General features: G+C 44.8%; 1 protein-coding gene across 1 annotated transcript in view; it reads right to left on the bottom strand.

Annotated features, from left to right (window-relative positions):
- Positions 1-24,158, bottom strand: part of SETD7 (SET domain containing 7, histone lysine methyltransferase) — a 428,942-nt gene that overhangs the window by 297,265 nt on the left and 107,519 nt on the right. Inside the window, exon 2 of the mRNA XM_069630897.1 lies at positions 12,599-12,728. Coding sequence (XP_069486998.1) covers positions 12,599-12,728 — 130 coding nt within the window. The remainder of the gene's footprint in view (positions 1-12,598; positions 12,729-24,158) is intronic.

Genomic DNA, 24,158 nt, shown 5'->3' with positions numbered 1-24,158 from the left:
AAGGAAAAATGAAACAAAAGGAAGAGGACAGGAAAACAGAAGAGGCCAAACTAGTACAGAAAAAACTTACTAAATACACAATGGAAGGGGCACTAATAACTACGCCCACACCAATGGCCCAAAGCCCCACACAAGTAGTAGTGGCTGCACAAGATCCAGCTCAAATAGCACCTCCACAAAGTATAATACAGCAAGTGCCGCCACTGCAATTACACGCACCAAACGTGGGAGGAGGGAACCCAATGCAAGGAGCTGGGTATTATAGTTATAACAGGGGGAGAGGAGGATTTATGAGAGGGAGAGGATACGGATATAATACCCAACAGCAGGTGGGGGGACTTGGAAATTCCTACCCCACAGGGCAACCGGTATACCAGGACAACACAGGGAGCTTCCCATGGCAGAGCAGGGAACCACCCGTGTGTTGGAGTTGTGGATTACTAGGACACATGTCACGTACGTGTAGGGTCAGGCCAGGAACACCAGCATGGAATGAACAGGCACAACCTAGGCCATCACAAGAACAGCAGGGCATACAACAACAACAAATAACGCAACAACAGCCACAAACATATTCACTGCCACAACAACAAATAACACAACAACAGCCACTGCCACAACAACAAGTAGCGCTAACACAACAACCCCAAACTGAACAAACGCAATTGGGTAGGGTGACGGTCTTGGGACACAACCCTTACACAGGGAATGGCCAATCATTGTACCCCCAATAGGACAGCCCACAGACGGCCTTGGTGTGTCCCATCCTGTCAGTAACACCTAATAGTGCGGAGGAGCCACGCATAGAGGTAACGATAGGTGACAAAAAATTATCATTCCTTGTTGACACCGGGGCAACCCGGTCTTGCATAAGGGAAGGTAAATTTAAGATGTCAGGCGAAGCCATGAACACCCAAGGATTTTCTGGGGCTAAAGGGTTGGTTCCTTTTACTGATAACGTTCCCTTATCTATCGGAGATTATGATCTGTCAGTTCCACTTTTGTATTATAGTGCCTCACCAGTAAATATACTGGGGAGGGACATAATGAATAGGTTAAATATGACAATCTCCTTTACAGAGGATGGTATAATTTGCTCTACTCCAGGGATTAACATGCTAGCAGCACGACAGATTATGCAAGCATACTGCGGACAGACAGCGATTAGGGCGGAACCAGTAGATGGCGAGCTATTCCAGTATGGAACAGACATGGCATTTGCATGGATGCCAGGGATAGAAGGGAAAATATGGAGGAGGCCAGCAGCTTATCTGTTCCGACCAGAAACACCTGTTAATGAACAAGAAGGAAAGGTGTTTGTAATGGACATTGAGAGCATTATTGCAACAGCTGAGTATATTGCTGTGCACGCCCAAGACAAAGAAGGAAGAGCATGGAGGGCAGTGATAGCACTAGCAGAAGGATGTAGGTTGACCCAGGTGTCAGATGAGGAGCTGTTCTCAGAAGAAAAGGAGGAGGGGGAAATGGTGTTCATGATGAGTGTAGAAATATGGCTAAGAGTGGCTCACAAACAAATAGCGCAGAAAATTGCGATGGCACTTGAGGCACCTGCATGCACCCCAGTCCCTTTCTTTAAGGAGGATATGTCAAAGGTGCCCAAATCATTATGGACCATTAGCCCTTATGACGTAGGATGCATAAAAAGCATAGGGGGTGTACGGATAAAATTGAAAAAAGGTGCCATACTACCAAGAGTAAAGCAGTACCCATTGTCAAAAGAGGCAGATGAGGGCATATATGAAACTATAACGGCCCTTATAAACAATGGCATATTGGTCCCCTCAGAATCACCATGTAACACGGCTGTGTACCCAGTGCGCAAGGCTAAAGGGGGGTCTTGGCGCTTCATACAGGACCTCAGGCCCTTGAACAACATAGTAGAAGCAGAATATCCAGTAACAGCAAACCCGGCCACAATATTGTGTGGCATTCCAGCAGAAGCATCACGATTTACAGTAATAGACCTTAAAAATGCATTTTTCTCAATACCATTACACCCCGACTCACAAGATTTGACAAGTTTCACTTACCGAAATACAAAATGGAAACATACCAGGTTACCACAGGGGTATTGTGAATCACCCTCAATTTTCAATAGAGTAATACAGATGGATTTGGGTAACGTTGAGGTGGAAAGCACAGTGTTACAGTATGTGGATGACATAATAATTTGCAGTATAAACGAAAGTAAATGCAGAGAGGACTCCTTAAAAATGTTGACTATATTGGCTGAAAAGGGGTACAAGGTAGACATGGAAAAAATACAATACTGTCAGGAACAGGTACTTTACATTGGCCAACTGATATCCCAACATGGAAGAAAGATTGCACCACAAAGAGCACAGGCCATCTCAAGCACTCCCATGCCACAGACTGTGAGAGAACTGCAGCAATTTCTGGGGCTGTGCAACTACTGTAGAGCATGGGTATTTGATTACAGTTCATACATAGGACCCCTGCTTGAGGGTTTGAAGGAAGCAAATAAAGGGGAGAAAAAGTTGGGGTGGACTATGGAAATGAGGGAGGCATTTGACGAATTGAAGGACGCGATATCAACAGCTCCAGTACTGGCATCCCCAGACTATGAGCGACGCTTTTTTATATTTTCACATTGCGACTCAGCAGTAATGAAAGCAGTATTGGCCCAAAAAACAAGCATGGGCTATAAACTAGTAGCATTTTACAGCGGTCACTTAGACCCCGTGATGTTAGGCCACTTCCCTTGCGAACAAGGTCTCGCTGCAGCTGCTTTTGCAGTAGAAAAAGCATCAGCAATAACCATGGGGTGTCCAACTACACTGTTTGTGGAACATGCACTATTTGCAATATTGAATAAACCCAAGTCCACACTAACGACACAAAGGGCATCAGGTTATGAGATCATTTTGTCTAGGGCTGAACTAGCGATTGTTAGATGTAGCACTGTTAACCCTGCAAGATTCCTAGCAGAAATAATTGAGGAGGGAGATTACGCCCACGACTGCACCCAACTAAATGAAATATATTCATGCACTAGAAAAGTTGAAGAAAATGCACTAGAGGGAGGTGAGCTTTTGTTTATTGATGGGTCATCAACTATTGATCAAGGAGATGGGATACGGAGGACTGGGGCAGCAGTGGTAAAAATGATGGAGGCGCCGGTGTGTGTGGCTATGAAGTGTGTACAGTTACCACAGCATTACTCTGCTCAAGCCGCTGAACTAGTTGCACTAATATTGGCATTAAAGGAAAGTTTTAACAAACGTGTAACAATATATTCCGACAGTGCATATGTTACATCCACTGTCCACTCAGGGCTATCAAAATGGAGAAGAAGAGGGTTTAGGAGAGCTGATGGCACTCCAGTGCAACATGCCCTCCTGTTGGCTGAATTAATTGAAGTAATAAACGACCCCCAAGAGCTAGCCCTAGTAAAATGCACCGCACACACCAATGGTGAAGACCACGTCTCAAAAGGGAATGCAGCAGCAGACGCACATGCGAAATATGCTGCATACTTTGGTGAGATATGGAACCCCACAGACTCACAGAGAGGGAGAGGGAGGGGTATGGCTAGGGAGATGTTAATAAAAGAAGGGTACACCCATCTCCCAGCCACACAGATTATGGAATTACAAGCGGCTGCACCAATGGCCGAAAAGGAAATATGGGTAAAAAGAGGATGTACAATGTCACCAACCGACGCACTATGGCGCCAGGGTGGTACTGGGAAAGTTGTAATACCGTTGGCACTTTTAAATACCGCCCTGAGCCAATTACATCACCCAGCCCATACAGGCAAGGAAATAATTGCAGCACGAATTAGAGAAGATTGGTTCTGTCCCGAGTTAAATTCTCATGTGTCAAATTTTATCAGCAATTGTCTCACATGCCAACAGTTTACGGCCGGTCATACCCTAAAAGTGATAAGAGGTACCATACCCCGGCCAGAAGGACCTTTTCGGCACCTTCACATTGACTATGTTGATATGATCAACATATGTCAAGGTAATAGGTATATGATTGTAGTAGTATGCCCATTTTCTAGGTGGATTGAAGCAGGGCCCTGTTCACACCCAGATGCATTTAGAGCAGCCAAATTCCTAGTAAGGGAGGTCTTCCCCAGGTGGGGAGTGTGCGAGGTGTTAAGATCAGACAATGGCCCGCATTTCGCAAACGAAATGTTCCAACATATCACAGCCCTGCTGAGCATAAAGCACAAATTTGCATGTGCATATCACCCACAGGCTAACGGTGTATGTGAACGCCTGAATGGCTTATTGAAGGAGGCAATTGCAAAGATACAACAAACAACAAAGAAAAGTTGGTTGTATTGCCTTCCGTTAGCCCTATTTGAACTAAGGAACAGGCCAGGGTCCGACCACCACCTCACCCCACACGAGGTGGTTACTGGACGTCAAATGCGCCTTCCCCTAACGCCAACGTCAAGGGCATTCACTGACCAAGAAAGTTCAGCTAGTATACTAGGTGATGAAATGTATCAATATGTGTCGTCTTTGATTACTAGTGTTGTGTTTGTGTCTCAACAGCTCGAGCGCACGCGGGGCGGGTCCACCAGAAATCAAGAAGAAGGCACCAGTACAGAATTAGAAAAAGAGAACTTGTGCAAACTTGCCAAAGGTGACCACGTGCTACTTCGCAATTTCAATAGGAAGTGGAACGACAAAAGGTTCACCGGCCCACATCTGGTAGAAGACGTATCACCAAGAGCAGTAAAACTAAAGGACAAGCGTGCCTGGAACCACCTACATGATGTAAAGATATATAAACTGCAGACCCGCCCCAGCGCCAACGACAGGTCCATTGGAAGAACAGCAACAACATCCCCGACGGCGGAAGGAAGTTCTACCATAGACAACGACCCAATTGTTCCCTTACCGTGTCACTACCCAGCTACCCCAGAGACAACAACTGACGAAGAAAGGGGTGATCCCTACACTGCCCACCCCATGGTCACACGTTCAAAGAGTAAAAATACTTCCGCCATCTGAGCGCAAAACGTAAACACGTGAATGTTCTCTTTTTCTCTCGCACATACAGGAACTGCGTATTATTGTATAATTGCAACTTAAACTGAATGTTCTCTCGCACAAATACACATGTAAACACGTGAATGTTCTCTTTTTTCTCTCGCACATACAGGAACTGCGTATTATTGTATTGTTAAGTAGAGAGCTAATTAACAAGTCCACTGTCCAGGCGTAGATGGTACTCCCAGACGATAATTACCCAGAAGAATTGTCACACCAATTTGTATACGAAATAAAAAGGCCAACATACCTAAAAAGAAGAAGGGTACGTGTCTACTACACAGCCTTCCTCCTGGCCATAGAATATTACATGCCCCACCTCCGCCCATACTTGCCGGTCCTAAGAGACCGATCACTTAGAGTAGCGTGGGAGCAGCTCTTCGCCTGGGCACTGAATGACTATTTGATAGGGAGAGCTTAAATAAAACAAAACTAACATCTAAAAACGAGCATTTCTGAGAATTTTTAGGCGGGCAACTTTAACGTCGCAAGAATACGCTGCCAGGACTGCAGCAAGGTAAGAGCAAAATGCTGGTGAGATTAGCAGTTGTAATAAAAATAATAGGGATTTTGATGATCACCGGATTTTTGGCTGCCTCTGTCTGGCAGTACAGCTGTGCTATCAATTTTATTGCTGCACCCAAACCTAATATACCCCCGTTCCTTGCTGCAACAGGTGTTACGTCAGGTGGTAGTAGTAACATTGCACCCAAGCAAAATAGAGTTAAACGCAGCACATACTCAGACAATAAAGGTATTGATAATTATGTACAAGATTCAGCACACGTCACAAACAACATATGGTACCAACACATGACCCGCATTGGTAAGCAGACAACTGAGGATAGCTGCTACGTCTGCTCATTAATACCATACGCCATGAGTGCTTCACGAACATTTGTTGCCACAGAAATAAATGAGAAGATAGCGCAGTGCATAATATACTTGGCACTGTTCCAGACGAAAGGAAGATTCCAAGGAACTGTAGTGCACATGACATGGAAAACACGAGACTCATACCCATATGAAAACAACTTCCTCAAGACCTACTTGAGTTATCACAAGACCAGTTTACATGCTGAAGCATTCAAATATATAACAAGTGGCCCTGCAAAAGGAGAAACACAGAAAGTAACACTGCAGTATCTACCATGTGATTGGTACGCCACTGAAGTTCCGGGTAAACAAGGATGCTGGGAGAGACCGCTACTGACGATAACAGGAAAGGTGTATCTGGACAACAGCTGGGAGATAGGAGTGATTGGCAGCAACATGGTAACAAAAGAAACTATCTCAACCATCGAGACACACAATCACCGATGTTGGACGACGTGGATCAAGTATGTACCAATGCTCACGTGGGTAGAAGAAGATGAAGACCCAATAACGATACTACCGTTGACTGCGCCCAAGGTATGCTACCAGCATAAAGGAGAGGTGGACGTAGGATATAACACCAATTGTGCAAGTGTGACGGAGTTACCTGAGGGGGGAGCGGGAACAGCAGTAATAATGGACCATTATTGGGCCTGTGGAGAAAAGGCATACCATACACTGCCTCCCCTGTGGAATGGTGTGTGCACAATGGTACACGTCAATGTACCATCACTAGTGGTACCTAAGAAGCACGTCACTGTGGCGAAATTTCCTAGAATGGATGAAGGGGATAAGAGAAGAAAGAGATCTGCACCACTTCAGGAGGAGCAAGGGAACAGGACCAACAGCAATGACACTGTCCTAAATAGAAGAAAAAGACAAGGAGAGCCGCTGACAGGAAATTACCTGTGGGGAAGGTCGGAAACGGCACTAACATCAATACCGCCAGAACACAGACTATTTAGCAGAGCAGCAATGTTCTTCTCCTCAATAATACACCCGGGACTACAGGCTTACGCAAACGCAAAATGGCTCCAAATAACTAGATGGGAACTAATGATGACCATCAATTCTACAGTAAATGGGTTCAACGCAATAAAAGAGGAGCTGCGAGCTGTAAGGATGGTAGCACTCCAGAACAGATATGTATTGGACCTTCTCACAGCAATGGAAGGAGGAGTTTGTGCAAAGATAGGACAATCATGCTGCACGTTCATACCTGCCAATGATGCTGACAATGGTACACTGACAGAAGCAGTTTCGCAATTGGCCCAGATGCACTCCAAAATGATGGATGAAAGCAACGGTGTGAACAAGGATAAGAGCTGGTTTTCACTATTATGGTCATGGATGCCATCTTGGCTGTCAGATGGACTGAAAATAATAGTGGGCTGTACTATATTGGCTGGAGCTACCCTGATCATAATTAGATTTTGGAAGGCACGGAAGGCACGCACTACTGACGAGTTGCTGGAAATGGTGGGAATGCACCCCTTGATGCCAGCAGATGACGGCCAGCATACAGGTGTAATAATACAGGAGAGGGAGAAGCTGCGCACCCAAATAATTACCAACCATCTAGACCCACCATCAGTGAAGATCGAGAACCCAAGAAACCCCAGGAGCTACATAGGAAGATGGGTATACTGTACTCCTGGAGGTACCTGTGAATATATGTATTGGTCCTTTGAAGATCATGTAAACCACTATGGACATCTCGGAGGAATAACTAAGATATGGCGAGTAAGAGGAGATAACGAGAAGGATATGTTTGTGGTCGACAAGTCGACCAGAGGGGGGACTGAAGTGGGAGAATGGAAGACCAGGCTCCCATCCTTCGCCTCTCGCGCTTGGCCTAGAGGGTCACGACCCAAACACCCGCCACGAGAAGAGTTTGTCCATTTACCAGACGACCAGATACCCTGGTACAGGAACATACGGATGTGTCCATCTGCCTGCCCAGCAGCCCGCACTGGCCATGCCGACACCTGCGGCACGGATCAACTAGACTAAAATCTACACGTCGTTAGAGATGCCATGACGACCTAGACAACGGGAAGCACATCTGTACAAATGTACACAATGGACATTCCCACACCAACCTACACGAAGAATATACTCAGTGCTATGACGTAGGCGACAGGCATATTCACGGACGTGCATCTTTATTATTTTTACATAGGCTTTCAGAATGCAGAAACGCAAGACGCGTCATGAACTCTTCTACTAGCTTGCTCACGCTTCTCTTGAAACCAGTTACCGCCATGAGAAGTATAATGAAGACAATACTGGTCATGAAATTATATGCTCCTATAACCTAAAGCACCTGTGCACCAAACGGACAACTTATGCACCAGGCCCAAGTAGGCCTCAAACAAGAGCTCCCGTGGACATTAACAAGGCAAGAGTCAGTTGCTGATCCTGCAGAATGAGCTCGGCGAAGCAACCAGCCAAGGTCGCAATGTTGCAAACCTACGTTCCAAGAGCAAATCATCAAAGGCACGATGTTGCAACCTCGTACTCCGCGCACCAACGTTAAAGTCACACCGACAAATTAAACCAGACGCGCAGTAGAAAAACAATATTAATTGTGCAGAATTCTGCCTCTTTCACGGTCCCTCCCCACGTGACCAAGCCGAACCTGACGAGATGCCAAACCCAGGAGAACAGAGGCGTCTGGATCCCTCGCTACGAGACACTGGCAGATACACTTGAAAGGCTCAATGGACATCTGCAACAGTGGGAGCGGTCCCCCGTCCAGCTATGAATAAGTCCTCACATTGTCTGCATGTACCCATAGTGAAACATTGTTGCAACTTACAGGTACACCGAGAGCTGGGAACGACGGTGGTCCCAGGCTGGGAAGCTCACGGGCGCACCAATCAGAACATGGGGCTCTTATCACTGACGCCAGCAAATTTAGCCAATCCTCAGGAGTCTTCATGTAACAATTCTCATGTATCTAATTGTAGGGACAACCCAGATATACCACCTGACTACACCTTGTCCACTAATATCATTCTCTATATGTGTGCTATACTAACCCTACCACTCGAACACCCAATTAAGAGTGGCGATAGGTTTTTTGTTAACTTTCTGAAGTGACGCAAGTAGCGCGTCATAATACAGTAAAAAGGGCCTGCGAGCCCCACGATTGTGTGTGTGTCAGGACGAACGCGTACGCTCCTTGACCCATCCCTGCCGTTTTGTCTAATAAACAGCAGAGTCACCTTGCTCCTTGTGTGCGTCTCATACTCTATCTCATCTCATCTGGGATATACACGGGAGGAGTTGGGGCCTCCCTGCCTGGAGGTCCGCGGACGGCCCGGCCGACCCCGGCAGTATTTCCCCCCGACATACTTATATGGCAAATCCCCAAAATTAGAGGTTGCTGATAGATGAGCAACCAGGGATAAAGTTTGACATAATGTTTGTGCAAGGAGAGTGAAGGCTTGAACCATTGTAGTAGGCTGTCCTTGGCGCCCTTGTCCGGGGTCCAAGCTGTGAAGGTGTATTGGGAGGTCAGTGGTGAAGCTGTGGAGAGATTAAATAGTATTCAAACTTATTCTAGACCTTGGGCCCTCTGATATTCAGGAGAGCAGTTCATGCATTGGGCAGAAAGTCAGGCTCATGGATATTGAGAACAATGTGTTGCTTCAAGTGAAAGGAGATTCACGTGGTGACCAAACAATCTAAGATTGGTACCTCAGTTAAAAAGCCAGACATGGATTTGTGGCTGACAAAAATTGCTCACATCATTAAACTTGTCACAAGGTCTACATCGGTGGGGCCTCAGAGTAGACATCCTTAGGCTCACTAATTCTCATGCTGAAGATTTTTTCCAAGCACTTATCAGATTCAGGCATGTGTCACTAGTAACTTGCTGTATTTTCCTTATGCTTTGCTTGCTTGTATTTCCTGCTGTGGGTGTGCCAATCCAGTCTGTCTGTGAATAACATAGTCTTTCTCCATTTTCTTTCCAGTGTTCTGTAGTGGCGTTTCATTATCAGGCGATAGTCGAGAGCTCAGGATTTAATATACTTGAAGCTGTCATCTTTGAGAAGAACCACTGGATTTAGGGTCTGTGTGAATCCGTCCTCGAAAAGTACAAGAATGGATTTTGGCAGCCCATCTGCTCGTACATTGCAAATGTAATGGGTTTGCAGGGAGTCAGCCATTTTTTTTGCAAACCTCTATAACATCTGGGGGAAATTCCATCATGAACGGTAGCTGGTGTTTGCCCGATTGCATGGGTTAGGGAAGCAGATAAGCGTGTGATTGAACCAGGACAGGACGCAACAGTCGGAGAAGAGGAGATTTATTATCGAGGAGAACAGGAGTTCGAAGCTATGGAGGCTTCATGAATGTTTCACTGAAGACCTGGGAGAATCTAGGGGTGCACACAAGGAGGGGAGCCTTCTTTTGGATGGGTGATAAATTACATGACATTCTAGTGTTGCCAGTGTTTGGAAAAAGTTATGATCCTCTCCTCCCTTGACAATCAATGAATACTAAAATCCCTAGACTTTGTTAAAGGACTAATTCAGAAGAATAAATGGCACCTAGCTGAAAGCATTGGCGTAATTTTAGGGGAGGGTCAAGGGTGTTTGCCGCCCCCCCAACTTTTTGTCCCACTCATTTAGAAAGGGCCCAGTTCATTTAGATGTCATGTCCCCCCAACATTTTCAGTGAAGTTACTTCACTGGGTGAAAGACCAAGAAATCTGCATGTCAATCAAGTTACTTGATCAGTATGTCTGGTTAGACGAATGCCGTTTAGTAATTATCTCCAATGTTGGTTGCTCTGCAATTTGGATGGATTGAATCGTTGACCTTTTAGTATGTTCTCTTTTGCAGCATCACTCAGCACTCTGATTGATTTACTTTTTTCCCCCAACCTCAACTGCAAAACGAAAGTGTACATACACTGGATCTTAAAGGTACTCTTTGTATAATATTGCTTGACTTCAGAGTTTTGGCGGAAACGGTTTCTGCCCCCATGAGGCTCATGGAATGGTGAAACAGCTTCTCAATGGGGATAGACAAATTCATCAACGTGTGATACAAGTTGGCAAATCGATCTCACGCCTGATTGCTTGAGAAGGACACACTTCTGCAGAAGAGCTGCCATTGCAATACTCAGCACAATTTCCTCAGTGGATGGTGGCTAATATAACTAAAAATCAGTTCAAACATTCTGAAAATGAGCGCCCGATAGGCTGGGTATGGTAGCTTCCCAGCCAAAGAGGGAGCTCAAGAGTGGAGGCTTTACCTCGGTATTGCCCGCTCTTCAAGCCCCCTGCTGGGCGGTACAGCACCATCCTCCAACCCAGAGTGCTCCCTTGCCTCTTGCCAGCCACACGGCACTTCCCTTGCTCCGATCTGTGCTCAGTGCACTCCGACCTTCTGCCTGCTCATTACAGCCTGCGCCCTAGCCATTATCCTGGCTATGCTCAAGTCACTCCTCCTGCCACCGAAGGCATCGGGAGTAGCTCCCTTCTCCTTATTTCCATACCCATCACTTTTTTTTAACTTTTGAAACAATTGCCCATTATTTGGTAAATGCAGGGCTGCTAAGAGATATAACCGCCCAGTTAGGGGGGCATTACTGACTTTGCTTTTCTCTGGTCTTTGACTTGGGCCTGAGCTATTAACACGCTATATACTGCCACCTCCACGTCCACCTCAGGGTTATTGCTTAATTACTTTATTAGTACATACTGCAAACCAGAGGGGCATGTTGACAATTTTTTATTTAAATCCTACTCATGCAAGCTGCTTCCTTTCAGTCCTACTTCCTCACTGTGGTACTGTTTTGTAGTGTACACTAAATACTCTCTTACAAGAAGTAACAGTTACATCTACCAATGCACCAACAGTGTGGGCGTTGTTAGCACAAGTGCGCGCAGCATTCCCAGTCTCTTCATCGCAAATTATATGTTAAGCAGAAGTGGTATTTAATGGTAGCTAGGGGTTGCATTGCTACCCCAATGTTTTAACTTACAACCCTTGACTGTTCCTTCGCAGACTCTGGCCTTTTGCTGGTTGTAGTATCCTGTTTTCATGCTTGTTTTCTAGATCTGTTTATGACAATTCTCTAGACTTGAAATTTCAATAAGGGATGACAAAAAAGGTATGATGTCCTATCATTTGGGCCAAAGGACCTGTGTTGTCACTTCCTGTGATGTCATCTGGATGAGGGGGATTACAGAGCATGCATTTCCCCTGCCAAATTATCTCCCCGCCAGCCTTGAAGCACCTGTTACTATCTAACTGACCCATTGAACCACTTCTGAGAGGATCTTTGGGTCCAGAACTCCTGTTCTTTCTCTGTAGTTTTGCTGTCTATAAAAACCAAATAAATGTGCTGTCACTTCTACAATTTTGATGACATTACAACCACTGAAATGAAGCTCTCCTGTTCAGTGTGGATTAAGTCACTAGTGATTACAAGGCTGGGCGTATTATCAGAGCTATATTATTTGTGCAAAAGAGACTCTTCAAGTCAATACGTATGTAACATGCTTCAAGATCATGCCGGGAAGCAGTTGCACTTTATAAGAACAGTAGTATTTCTACTAGTTTAATATACAAGGCAGATACATAGTAAATCATTTAAAAACTGTAAGCAGTCAGAATAAAAGCTATGACCAGCAACAAGGCAGAATCTACCTTCCATCGAAGAAGAAAAATTTCCCACGCCCATTTTTTTCGCCGTGAATGAAGTGACCTTCAAATCTGTCAGTTGACGAGTAGGTGACGGTACAGAAGCCATGAGGCAGCCCATCGTCATCAAGAAGACCTGCAAGTAAGAAGGTTCAATGTTACTTTTACTGTGATGATGCAAAGGTATCTCTGGTCCTTGTGAAATGATAAACTCTTCCTATCAATATATGCATTGCTTGAGTAAACAGGTGGATATGCATAAAACCAGGCTTGCCGAACAAAATCGGGATTACTGTATTGTGTTTCTTCTGGGTATTTGTTATTGAGGGATTGCAGCTCTGAGTTGCAGTGGAACTCTTTACAGGTATCATTTATTAAAATAAAAACATGACCATCGTCTCATTGGATAGCTGGCATAACATGGGTCCCCGCAGAGCCGACTCAGATCTTCATCCTTCTGAAATCAATATATTGAGTACCATTAAATCGGGTAATAATAACAGTTTTATCAAGGCACTTAGTAGCAGGAGTTATCCAGCATGAAGGAATACATACAAGAAACCCTGACAATGTTATTATTTCTATCTACGTTGCCGCACATGCCCCCTCATAGTTGAAAGCATTATCATCCGTTGTCTCAAAACTAGAATCTCGGTGCACTTGGTAGCCATCGAAATCAGGCTCTCAGATCACCTGTGGCTAAACAATGAAGCTCTACACTACTTTTAGCTAATAGAAGGCCACCTGCTATAAGAAGAGGATTAAAGACAGGGAACTACTCGTGCACAAAACAGAGGCCAAATGGATCATGACCCAGCACTGTGTGGGACTAAATACTAATCGGGAGCTGCAAATACTTTTTGGGCTGATGGACAAACATCGGATGTGCTTCTAACAACTCTATCTTCATGTGTGTGGATGCTCCCTCTGCTTTTAATACGTATGATTTTCTAGGTGCCCAGTTTCTCAATAGCAGTCTCAGGATTCTTGTTGTGCATCTTGCTCCTTTCCTCTATAGTCACACAGAAATCTTTCTTGTTCAGGCATGCTGCCCATTCCATAGATGCACAGGTGAATCACCATCTCAAGTGGCCACTGTAGTCTGTTCAGTTTATCACTCGTTTCTATCTTTCAGCTATGAGCCAGTGTCTGAGTTGTCTTTCTACTATGTCTATTATGAACTGCATTGTGGTAAATGTTGCCCTTTTAAATACTGAAATATAGCTGTAGTAGTTTCCTTTGCCACTGGTTAGGACCATCCTGAACATATGGCCATGTAAAAGAGCTGGATGGTGTAAAGCCCTGTGTTGGGTGTTAATCCTACACTCTATACCTTCTGGCAAGACTGGAACTATGACATTTCTTCCTTTCAACTGAAGTTATAAGGATGTAGATGTAGCACAGTTTTGCCTCCTGGAATCTAGGGAAACAGTAGCAAGGCATCAGCAAACTGAAATGACAAGGCAAGAGAAGCAGGCCCAGCTAGCCAAGTTGTAGGTGGGCTTGCACAACTGTCTGGGAACCTCCAACCGAACCCTTGCATTCAACAGAAGGCAGACTGCCCCAGACCTGGCCCATCAACTGCTCTGCACTCAATGCGAACTGTACATCCTGCAACCCCTGGAACATGTCTGTTAACACTGTATGAATCCAAAAACTTCTACCCCTGTCCCCCAACCGTTTCCTGCATCGCTGTCATTTCAAAGATTTTTCGAGCCAGTGTTCTGAAATGCCCCATCTGAAATGTTCACTGTTTTTGCACATAGTCCTAAAAGGAACCCCCAAGGCATTCCCCCGACATCCCCTGTGAGGGCTTTAGGACCTTCTGGTTTACCCCCGAGGAGACTTTAGTCCTTACTTGAATATGTCTTTCTTTCAAACCAAGCTTCCTTTTGGAAAATGTTTCTCCTTCAGGTATGTTATTTCTCTTCATCTGTGACCCCCCTGCCAAGCACCCGAACGGAATAGTGCCCTTTATTCATAACGCTGTTATGCCCAGACATAGTAACTGATCTCGCCACTAGCCCGTGCTGCCTGCTGACAGTGAAAACATGCCACGTATCAGCTTGAAAGTGTGTCCCGTTACTGGACTCCTTGTTCCCTTTCCAAATCGTAGTCCATCCATATACAACGGGGTACATCCCCCAGTTCTACCAAGATGCCATTTCCATGTGATCTGGCACTGAAGGTCATGGCCATGGACTGAATCACGTTCAATAATATCAACATGAAATCGTTGGCAGTGAATGTTTGCAAGCTAAAAGGACGGCTTCTATGTGAAAATGTCCCCTGGTAAAAAGTCGCCAGGTAGGCGCCAGGTAGGGAATCCTGCGCATCTTAAAGGATTCGCCCACATATTCTAGAATGGGTATTAATTACTATTCTAACTCCAGTCCAAGAATATTTGGGGAAAGTGCTTCATTTACGTGGAAGTGCAAATCTGGGGAAATGTCACTCCATGGCGACCTTTTACAAAGCAACTTTATCACTGGATCCCAAAGTACTACTCACATTTGGTTTCAGAATTTGGTTTCAACTTCCTTTTAAAAATGACTGGTCATGTTTGCAAGGAAGTTGATGGGCAGTAAAAAATGGATGGACGGAAAAAGCACTGAGGTACCAGGAGGAGATCTGCAGGAGGGACTCTAGCACACAATGGCAGGATGAGATCTGCTGGAGTGACTCTAGCACACAACTGACTGCAGGAGGAGATCTGCAGGAGGGACTCTCGCACACAACTGCAGGAGGAGATCTGCATGAGGGACTCGCACACAACTGCAGGAGGAGATCTGCTGGAGGGACTCTAGCACACAACGGCAGGAGGAGATCTGCAGGAGGGACTCTAGCACACAACTGACTGCAGGAGGACATCTACTGGAGGGACTCTAGCACACAACTGCAGGAGGAGATATGCTGAAGGGACTCTAGCACACAACCGCAGGAGGAGATCTGCAGGTGGGACTCTAGCACACAGCTGCAGGAGGAGATCTGCAGGAGGGACTCTAGCACACAACTGCAGGAGGAGGTCTGCAGGAGAGACTCTAGCATACAACTGCAGGAGGAGATCTGAAGGAGGGTATCTAGCACACAACTGACTGCAGGAGGAGATCTGGAGGAGGGACTCTAGAACACAACTGCAGGAGGAGATCTGCAGGAGAGACTCTAGCACACAACTGCAGGAGGAGATCTGCTAGAAGGATTCTAGCACACAACTATAGGAGGAGATCTGCAGGAGGGACTCTAACACACAACCGCAAGAGGAGATATGCTGGAGGGACTCTAGCACACAACTGCAGGAGGAGATCTGCAGGAGGGACTCTAGCACACAGCTGCAGGAGGAGATCTGCAGGAGAGACGCTAGTACACAACTGACAACAATATGCATCTGATTCCCTGAGAATTAAAAAAGAGCAGAGCTAGAGAGCACCTTCTAAGAATGTGAGTGGAGGTGAAAGTCAGGCACTTGTGAATCACAACACTAATCCACATCCCAAGAACTCTGCATGGGCTTCAGAAACAAGTGATTCAGCTGATATTCCACCTGCCTGAACACCATCCACCAAGACATTTTGGAAATGCAACCACAAACCACTCCAAATACAAGTATTTATGAATATGCGGATACATGACGAGTAGGGAATTGGCAGAATAATTCATACATTCAGGTATTTGCAAACATGTTGTGTGTATCTTGTTGCAGCGTGTGTACACTAACGGAATCTACTGAAATGCTGTGGGCCTGGGTGGAGGCAACAACAATGCATAATACAGGAGGAATCATTCTAATTTACCACAGTGTCATTCTCCTGCTTGCAGTAGAGCAGGGCCTGGCAGTTGCTGCTAGAGAACATGGGTGTGCAGCAACAAAAAACGGTTTAGTTGCAAATCTGTCTGCCTTAGACCCATGAACGATACAAAATATTAACATGACCTAACAGCTATATTGTTAGATTGCACGGTCACCCCCACAACGATTTCGTGACTCTACAGATAGGGGACAAAAGTTTACTGTTAGCCATCTCAATGGTACATAACGGCAGGTAGGGAGTGTACAGGGGCAAAACACTTGTTTTGGAAGAAGAGGATGTCGTGCGACATAGGTTTGAATCCCTGCACCGGAAGCCTGAATTAAACATGATATTAATCACCAATAAATAAGAATACTCATTTTCTCAACCTTCTAAGTTTGAAGGGTCCTGCTGGGAACCTGTGACTGTCATGGAAGTTACGTATTCCCAGGGGAGTTGCTAGGTCTGGAAAAGACCCAGGGCTAAGCTGATGTCGGAACTGTTGGGACTGGGGGCCAGCTAGTCTTTTGGCTGTAGCTCCTGAGATTCTTTCCGGGGCTACAAGCAAAAGATCAGGGGCTATAGCCCCTTTACCCGCCCCCCTAGCAACGCCCCTGCGTATTCCCATACCAGCGCTCACTGTGAAGGCAGTTTGAGGAGTTTGCTTTGATTACCTTCTGTGACTCCTTTCAATTAATCAGCAACACCTGGAATTGCTGAAGGCGATTTCCCATTCTAACTGCACCACCACAGAAGGCAACGCCCATGTGCATGCCAGTCTCTGGTCTGCAAGCAATGAGCACAGTTTAGCGCAAACTGCTCAGTCACACCCCCTCCTCACAAGAACACAAGCAACCCCAGTCACAGGTCAGCCTTGTTGGTCCTCATTCACGAGTTTCCACTTGGTTCTCTACAAAGATCCGCGTGTATGGGCATAGCATTGCTTAATTAGGGAGATCAACTAAGACCAAAACATAAAGGATGGAAGGTTTTGAATGTAAAATGCCTGAGAAGCAATCTCTAACCATTTGAAATGACTAGCACCTTACCAGGAAAGAAAGACTTTTAATCTAGAATGGAAAAGTAGGAGTGCCTCAGCTTGAAGACTATCCGCTAGCAGTGAAAGGAGACACCTCACACTTTTTAGCGTGAGGTTTAACATCAAAATGTAGGAGAGCTGGCAGTAGTGTTTGAAGTTCAACTTTTTCTCTAACATACCGAGGTCTGATGCCACGCATTCAGTTAAAGCACACACAGCCCACCGCAAATTGATGTGGCGCCGGTGGTGGAATTGGCATGGTCTGGAGATGTGAGCATGACTTTTGAAACATCAAGGTAGCCTTACTTCAGCAATCATTGTCAAATGCACAACTCTAAGATGATGCCACTGCAGATGTTGTGACTGTTATTACTCATTCCATTGACGACTGCTTAATCAGACATTTATTCCTAATGAAGCAACATGTATAATCTACTCTTGAGCACAGACAAGGTGTTCATTGCCAGTATTACAGGGATCAAGTAAGAAGCCCAGATGTACAACTGTTTCTGGTTTGCAGTCGAAGATTCTCTCATTATGGATGCAGTCCATTCTTTTGCTTAAAATGAAGCCCCACAGTTGTGCACATATTGAGCTGGAGGACATTCTCTCCCCTCCGGATTTGAAAACGATGAAAATAGTGGCAGAGGGAAAAAAAGGGCTTCTTAGAGATTTTACAACATGGTGGTTGACTGTTACCTCGTGGTGAAATCAAAATGTTCGAAGGTAGATATCCAAAAGCGAATATCCTAATACACTGCTGATTTGGGGAGACAAAGAATGTAAACAAATAAACAAACGTTGTACTTCTTAGAACATGGCTCTGCAACCTTTACCTCACGAGATATTTTGGAATTCTACTCCCAAGACCCTCACTTTTGACTGTGCTGGCTAAGACTGTTGGAGTAGCAAGTCCCAAAATGCGGCCAGCCAAAAGATTGAGTTTCTTTAGAAGATGACCTCATTACAAGTATGCCTGTGTGGAATTAACGTGCCAGTAATTCTGTTTATGGGCACATTTCCGCAGTGGCATACCATACTCTGAGTTTGGTGGTGGGGTGCTGGAATTACCTCCAGCACAGAACTGGAGGTAATTCCGGCACGCCACCATCAAAAACAGCCAGTATTACCGGCACTGGTATTACCGGTGCTGGTAATGCCGGCTACTCCCCCCATGGAGTCCTATGTGACTCCATGGAATGGGGAGTAAGTACACTTGCTGGTACTTCAAATCTGCAGGTAATTCTGGCAGACCAAGTGCCGGTAACCATATTACTGTTTGGTGGCATCGCCCCAACACCAACAAACTAATATTGAGACCCAGTGAATAATGTATGCTGAGGCAGGTGCCCTGATTTTCAAGATAAAAAATTGGGACAGCCATCAACATAAAAGAAGGATTAACCCACTCACCCCTCCCTTTTCCCCTCCCTCAACCCAACCTTCCCCACCCCATCCAACACTAGCTGCATAAAAATGGTGCGTTTTGACTGTTGATAAAAGCATGTAAGTAGTAGAAGGATCCCCCTTTTGTCTCCATAACATTTTTGACAAGTGGTCACGCCCCCCTGTTTCCGATCTTAGTTGCGTCCCCTTTTGATATGCTTTGATAAAAACCTAATATACATTTGATATAAAAAAGATATCAAAGATGATATAAATGTTAAATCATACTATATTTTTATAGGAAGTGAGTATCATTTTATATCAATGGATATACATTTATATTATTTGATGTAAGTGAATATACATTTTATATCAAAATGCTGTAAAGCTCAGAGCATCTGGCAGTGGTATTGTTTGGATGAGGGTTGAGGGTGAAGTGAGCTCTGAAGATGAGGACTGTGAATCTAGGGTTTTGGAGAGTGATACATTTTATAGATGACATCATGATTTTATAATTGGAATGACACGGTCTAGAGAGGGCTAGAGATTTGATATAAAAAGATCATGCTATAAACAGGGTTGGGCCGGACCTAAGACTATGATGGCCAGAGCAGGGGCTTACAACCCAGATTTATAGCCGTTGTGGTAGGCCTGGGAAACACGTGTGCTCTTTCAGCTTCCAAGGGGCTATTCTGGAAACGACGAGTACGACGATGACGATTATGAACAGCTACAGCTACAACGAGGGGAAAACACCCGCTGGAAGCCCCGGGGTCTCTGAGGATAGTTATACCCCTTACTGTCTAATGAGGGTTGCTGAGGCATTATGTACAGAGATCTATGTAACAAAATGTAGACTTTTCTTTACAGCTGTATGGATTATGTGAGAGGGACCACCAAACAGGGACCAGCACACTTAAACAAAAATGGAAACACTGCAACCCCTCTTCACTTGCATTCATATTCAATTATTATTTCAAGCGCAACATAGCCCTCTTACATGCCTGATTTTTCACTTTAGGCACTCCTGTGCTTTTCCTATGCACGCACACCCTGTCCACCCAATGCAAGGCATCGTCTCTTCATGTTCACAAAGTCTATAGTATATAGCAGTGCACTCGGCTGCATCCCAGGACTTGCCAGTTGTTCTAAAGATGTAATTGCAAATGGAAAATCTCTCAGAGTTTCATATGGCTTCATGCCCTTGTTATCGCATCTCACTAAAAGTGGTTTAAACGGCAATAACAGTGGTTATAAAGAGGAATGGCTTTTCATATTGAGTGTGTTCAACCACAATGTATTTCATTTTGTAGCAGCGTAAGCAGCACGTTTTCCTATTACCCAAATGAACGCTACTCTGGTATATCCGTTTCTAAGTATTTCAGATACTGTAACGGGGAGCAAGCTACATGGTTAAACCTGGTTTACTTGAGGTCATTCGAATGCAAAAGAACAACTCTTATGGGAACATGTTATTGACACAACTGCGACACAGGGTTTTAAACAGTGGGATGCTGGAAACAAGAAAACTGACTACTCCTCTCATCTCTCACAGCATGCAAAAGTCAAATCAATTATTATTATCCCATTGAGCCGATACATGTTTTATGTCTATTTTGCTGTGTAAGGAATCATGCGCAATGTAAGAGTGTGTATGCCTTTCCGGAAATGGCAAAAATACTCCAGGAGAGACAGATGTTAGTCTGCCCATGAGTTCTGAGGAAACGCCATATGTCAGTATGTACATTTTCTATTACAAAAACCTAGCTAGTGAGGAAAGGAGAGCTGTAAAATAGCAGAAGAAGGATACCACAGACCATTTGGAGAAGAGGAAAGCGGGAGGGGGTGGGGGGATGTTGGGTCAAGCCTGTGTCTGGGATCCTGCTAGCAGCAATTGATAGGAGGTTCTTTGTAGAGCAGAATATTCAAATCTTTCTTCAATGTCTCTCATGCAGTGCAGAGGTGGAAACATTTTTCGACTCATAAGGATTAAAGGTGGGTGAAATGACAACAAGCAAAACGAAATTGGTGCAATTACCTCCAATATTGCTTCCATGGCGAAGCAGAATATCCCGGATTCACCGCTTGTAGGCGACTTTCATTTTTAGCCAACATTTTTTTTCTTCCTGAAATTTAGTTTTTGCTCAAAATTAGGGAGACAAAATATTTGGGGCCCCTCAATTGGCTAAAATTTCAGGTAAAAAGTGAAATTTGTGGCAGGAAAATGCCAGAAACAGACAATTTAGCTCTGTGTTGGCGAAATTAGCAAAGCGGGCACATTTTTCTCAGAATTCACCACTTTCTCTGTGGAGTGTACTTGGGCTCTTTTGCTTGCCGCTAATTAGGATTACCAAGTCAGAAGAAGACTTTGTACAATGAATATGTTTGGCATACTATGTGTTTACATATAAAAATAGCATTGGAATATTCCCAAAATGGTCTACACTGATTAAACCAATGGGATTACTGTTCGAAACAGGACAACATCAGTGTAGTTTTCTTATCTGACAATTGTCTAAAGCAGAGTACACTCACAAGAAGGTGAGCATCCAACGATGCAAGTGGCCACAAACAGTTGCCAATAGCCGACCTTACCTCTCCATGATGTTTCTCACAGCATGTCCAGTATCTTTCACGCTGTCACTGAAATACCTCAGCAAGTCACGCCCAGAGTGTCACATTCGGGAAACACCATTTATTATCCTATTTCAACCTGTCTTGGTACAAGCAGCTTTTTTTGCCTGACTAGGGCCATTATTTTTAACTGAAATCTCATTTCACCTTTGAACATGTTGTATCTTCCCGACAGCTGAGCCATAATACTTTTAGATGGCCACTTCTTGCACGTGATTTGAAGTACTTTCGGAGATGGAGGAAGTACTGTTGTTGTATTTGCTTAAGTATGTGTGTAAGATTTTAATTGAAAATATAATTGTCTTAATAAAAGTGTTTCTGCAACAAATACATTGGTTATACTATGCATATATTTAGTTAGTTGAGACACCGTTAAGGTGAATATATTTATCGCAAAAAAAGTCCATGAAATTCAGCAGGTGTTGGAAGTGATGACAACCTTGACACAGAGGCCCCACTTGATGTCATACATGACGTCAACTATGAAGTCATTGCTGATGGCATCTGTGATATAATCTATGCGCCTACTGACACAGCAACTGGAGCCCAGGGACGTCATTTGGGGGTCAGCAGTTGCGACCCCTGAAGTCTCCCTTGCTGCCCCTGTGGTCTCCCTTGCTACCCCCAAAAAAAAGTTATTTCTCCAGCATTGATATGTTTCACAGATTCACATGCTTGAATATTCCCCGTTGTCAGACCGGGAATCCTCAGTGATTTAAATAATTATTGAAAAATTAAATATATATACATTATTTCCATAGAAAATTAATGTAGATTGTCCATAATGGCCAATGAGCCATTTAATTGTGTAGTCCCTCCACCTCACTTTGGTCCTTTATGGCCCTAACCAATGATGTGGCAGGGCTCAAGCTCCGCCCCAGGCAGCCATCTTCAGAGTTTGACCCATGAGTAGACTACATGTATGATGACTGACCGGCCATGGAGCTGCCTCTCAGGGGAGGTGGGTGGGCGCATGTAAATCGAAGAAAGAAACCAATTCTGGAGTAATACAGTTACAGGTAAGTAACTAAGACTTCTCTAGCATTGGATCTTTCATAGATTCAGATGCTTGAATAGAATACCAAGCAGTTAAGCATGCCCACAACACTATACATTCTGAAGTAGTCTTCAGAGCGTCTAGCATACAGCAACTCAACAAGTCACATTTACTAGGGAAAGGTGGGAAAAAGAAGGCTGCTCCTACCTTATGCAAAGAGGTGGCGGAGGACCGCCTGTCCAACTGCTGATTCTTTTTTGGAATCTTCAGCCAAGCAGTAATGTTTGGCAAAAGTATGCAGTGTGCTCCAAGTCACCGCTCTGCAGATGTCCTTTATCCGTACCCCTGCGTGGAACGCTACTGAAGCTGCTCTTCCCCTGGTGGAGTTAGCTGAAGGAGGTTTGGTGAGAGGGTTGCCTTTAAACTGATGGCAGTGGGTAATACATTGGGTCACCCAACGTGCCAGGCTCTATTTCGAGATATGCTGTCCTTTTGTGTGACCAACGAAATATATGAAAAGTCTTGTAGAGGAGCGGAACTCCTTGGTCTTCTGTATGTACAATTTTAGGACTCGTGCTAGATCTAGCGAGTGTAATGATCTCTCTGCATTAGATGTGTGGCTTGCGAAAAAAGTTGGAAGCACGATATGCTCTGAGAATGACATTTCTGATAGCACGTTAGGTAGGAATTTAGTGTGCGTTTTTAAGATGACACAGTCCCTTTGGAACATGGTGAATGGAGGTTCTGATGAAAGAGCTTGCAGTTCACTAATCCTCCTGGCTGATGTGATGGTTACCAGGAAAGCAGTTTTCCAGGAAAAAACGTTAATGTCAAACCTATGTATAGGTGCACATGGTGATTCCATGAGCACTACCAGGACCGTGTTCAGGCTCCAATAAGGAGCCGGCATTGGCGTTGGTGGGAAAGTATGCAGTAATACTTTCAGAAATATCTTGATAGCCATGTTGGTAAGCAAAGATGGTTGATTTGGATTTGTGTAGGCGGATATGGGCAGATAAATGCACTTTGATGCAGGCCAGCGAGAGCCCCGCTTTAGCTAGGTGCAATAAGTATGGTAGCACTTGTTCTACTGACGCAGTGAATGGATTCACCAGTGACGTCTCGCAGCATTTGGTGAAACAAGTCCATTTCCGGATGTATGTGGTCCATGTGGACGGAGCCCTAGAGCCTTTGATTATGTCCCAGCATTCTGGGGGAAGAGTCAGATTAGCTAGTTTTTGCTGCTCAGGAACCACTCCTTGAATGACAGGCTCACTGGGTCGTGGTGGAGAACCTCGTGATTCTGTTGTGTTCTAAGATTTTGGTGAACTTTGAAGTGAATCAGGGGCCACTGGGATAAGTGCTGGCGGGTTAGATACCGAACCTGATGAGCCCAATCCAGTGCTATCATTATCATTGTGCACGCATGTTCCTTCAATCTGCGAAGTACTCGTGCTATCAGAGGAATCGGCGGGAAAGCGTCTAGGAATTTGCCTGTCCAGTTCACTGAGAAGGCATCCCCTAGTGACCAGTGTTCTGGGTATCTGGAAGCGAAAATGTGACATTTCCTGTTGCTCTTGGTGTCAAAGAGGTCGATCTACGGAACTCCCCACTTGTGGAATATCTGTGGACCTTCTGTTTCATCCAGTTCTAATTCGTGGGATGCTGAGTAGTCTCAGCTTGTCTGCCAAGACATTTTCCACTCCCAGTAGATGTTCTGCT

The sequence above is a fragment of the Ambystoma mexicanum genome, chromosome 6q, assembly GCF_040938575.1.
Source record: "Ambystoma mexicanum isolate Mex_15411 chromosome 6q, UKY_AmexF1_1, whole genome shotgun sequence".
Classification (NCBI taxonomy): domain Eukaryota; kingdom Metazoa; phylum Chordata; class Amphibia; order Caudata; family Ambystomatidae; genus Ambystoma; species Ambystoma mexicanum.
The sequence above is the reverse complement of the archived record's forward strand: the minus strand, read 5'-3'. Positions and strand labels throughout refer to the sequence as shown.